At 40.6% G+C, this 1,699-nt stretch overlaps 1 protein-coding gene across 1 annotated transcript; it reads left to right on the top strand.

Moving 5' to 3' along the window:
- The first annotated feature begins 419 nt into the window (after positions 1-419).
- Positions 420-1,106, top strand: LOC110703759 (NAD-dependent protein deacetylase Sir2B-like). The gene has a single exon (XM_021881545.1). The coding sequence runs from the start codon at positions 420-422 to the stop codon at positions 1,104-1,106; it is 687 nt and encodes a 228-aa protein (XP_021737237.1).
- Positions 1,107-1,699: the final 593 nt, after the last annotated feature.

The raw sequence follows: 1,699 nt of genomic DNA, 5'->3' as shown, positions 1-1,699 counted from the left end.
AGGTAGTGGTGGAAACGATTTGAATGAAGCAGTGAGGCTATTGACAGCAGTTGCCCAACAATTGGCAAGGAATTCAACTGGTAATGGGGATTCTCAAGGGGAGCTCTTTAAAAAGGTGGCGTAAAGCAAGCCACCAACCTATCAGGGCGAGCCTGACCTTGTTGTGTTGGAAAACTGGTTAAGGGAATTTGAGAAACTGTTTGGAAGCTGTGGGATGCCATGAAAACTCAAAAGTAAGTTGTGCTACATACTACCCAAGGGGTGAAGCTGACCTTTGGTGGCAACAAAACGAGGCTACCATTAGAGCATTACCTGGGTTCAACTGGACCAAATTCCAAGAAAAAGTGAGAGACAAGTTTTATCCTAGCTTTTTGCAGAAGCAGTAGGCTGAAGAATTTTCAAAACTTAGGATGGACAAGATGACAGTTACGGAATACTACACCAAGTTTATTGAATTATCCCGTTTTGCTGAAGGGTCTGTCTCTACGGAGAAAGCAAAAGCTAGGAAGTTTGAGAGTGGGTTAACTACTGATTTGCAGTTAAAGCTGTGCGGGCAGGTATTTGAGACCCTGGATGAAGTATATGGAAGGGCCGCACACGTTTATGCTCTAGAAGAAAAGAAGAAGAAAGAGTTAGCTGAAATAGAAGGAAGAGAGAAGAGGAAGGAAGTGGGACAAGTTTCTGGAAACCAACAGGGAAACCAGAATGGTATTAAGAAACAGAAATACCACCATAAAAATAACTTCCATAACAATAACAACTTCCATGATAATTACCGTCAAGGGAACATTAACAACAATGGAGGGGCTAGAAACAATAACCAGGGAAACAACAAGAATGGAAGAGTTTATTTTTGCAAAAGGTGCGAGAATAACCACCCTGGAATGGATTGTGAGGGCAATGCGGTCACTTGTCATTTTTGTAACAAGCTCGGGCATAGAGAATATGAGTGTTTCTCTAAGAACAGTAATGGGAACAAGAAAAACAATAATAATTCAGGGGGAAACCAAAGGAATTTCCAACAGAACAACAATAACTTTGCTGGGAACAAGGGAGTGCCACAAAATGGGGCAAGGAACAGTAACACTACCAATGGGAATAACTAGCAGAAGAGTGGAACTGCAGGGAAATTGAATGTTCTGAGTAAGCATGAGGCGGATGCCACGAAAGATGTTATCACTGGTACTTTTTCTATCAACTCTATTCTTGTTAAAGTATTGTTTGATTCTGGTGCAACTTTTTCTTTTATTTCTAAGGCTGTTGTTGCAAAACTTAAAGACTGCTTAAAGACAGTAGAGGTAGTAGATTTACCAATAACCATTCCGACAGGTGGGGTAGTAAATTGTACCAAAACTTCTAGAAATGTGCCTTTAGAAATAGAGGGAAAGATATTCCCGTCTGAACTCATTGAGTTCGGGCTGAGCGACTTTGACCTTATTTTGGGGATGGACTAGCTGAGTAAGTATAACGTTGAGATTAGTTGTAGATCACAGAAAGTGAATATGGTCACAAGTGGAAATGAATCAGTGACTTACAGGAGGATTGGTAAAACCAAGTGCCCAAGGGTAATATCAGTGCTAAAATTAGCAAAGTACATGAAGAAGGGACATCCAGTATATTTCTGCAGTGTTAGGGATATGAACCATGAACAAGTGACAAATCCAGAAAATATAGAAGTGGTCAACGAATTTGTAGATGT

Source organism: Chenopodium quinoa, unplaced genomic scaffold (assembly GCF_001683475.1).
Source record: "Chenopodium quinoa cultivar QQ74 unplaced genomic scaffold, ASM168347v1, whole genome shotgun sequence".
Classification (NCBI taxonomy): domain Eukaryota; kingdom Viridiplantae; phylum Streptophyta; class Magnoliopsida; order Caryophyllales; family Amaranthaceae; genus Chenopodium; species Chenopodium quinoa.
This window is presented reverse-complemented; position numbering and strand designations above follow the sequence as displayed.

Bases quoted from the DNA above. Each gene is read 5' to 3' on its own strand.
- LOC110703759 (XM_021881545.1), top strand. From the start codon at position 420: ATGACAGTTACGGAATACTACACCAAGTTTATTGAATTATCCCGTTTT.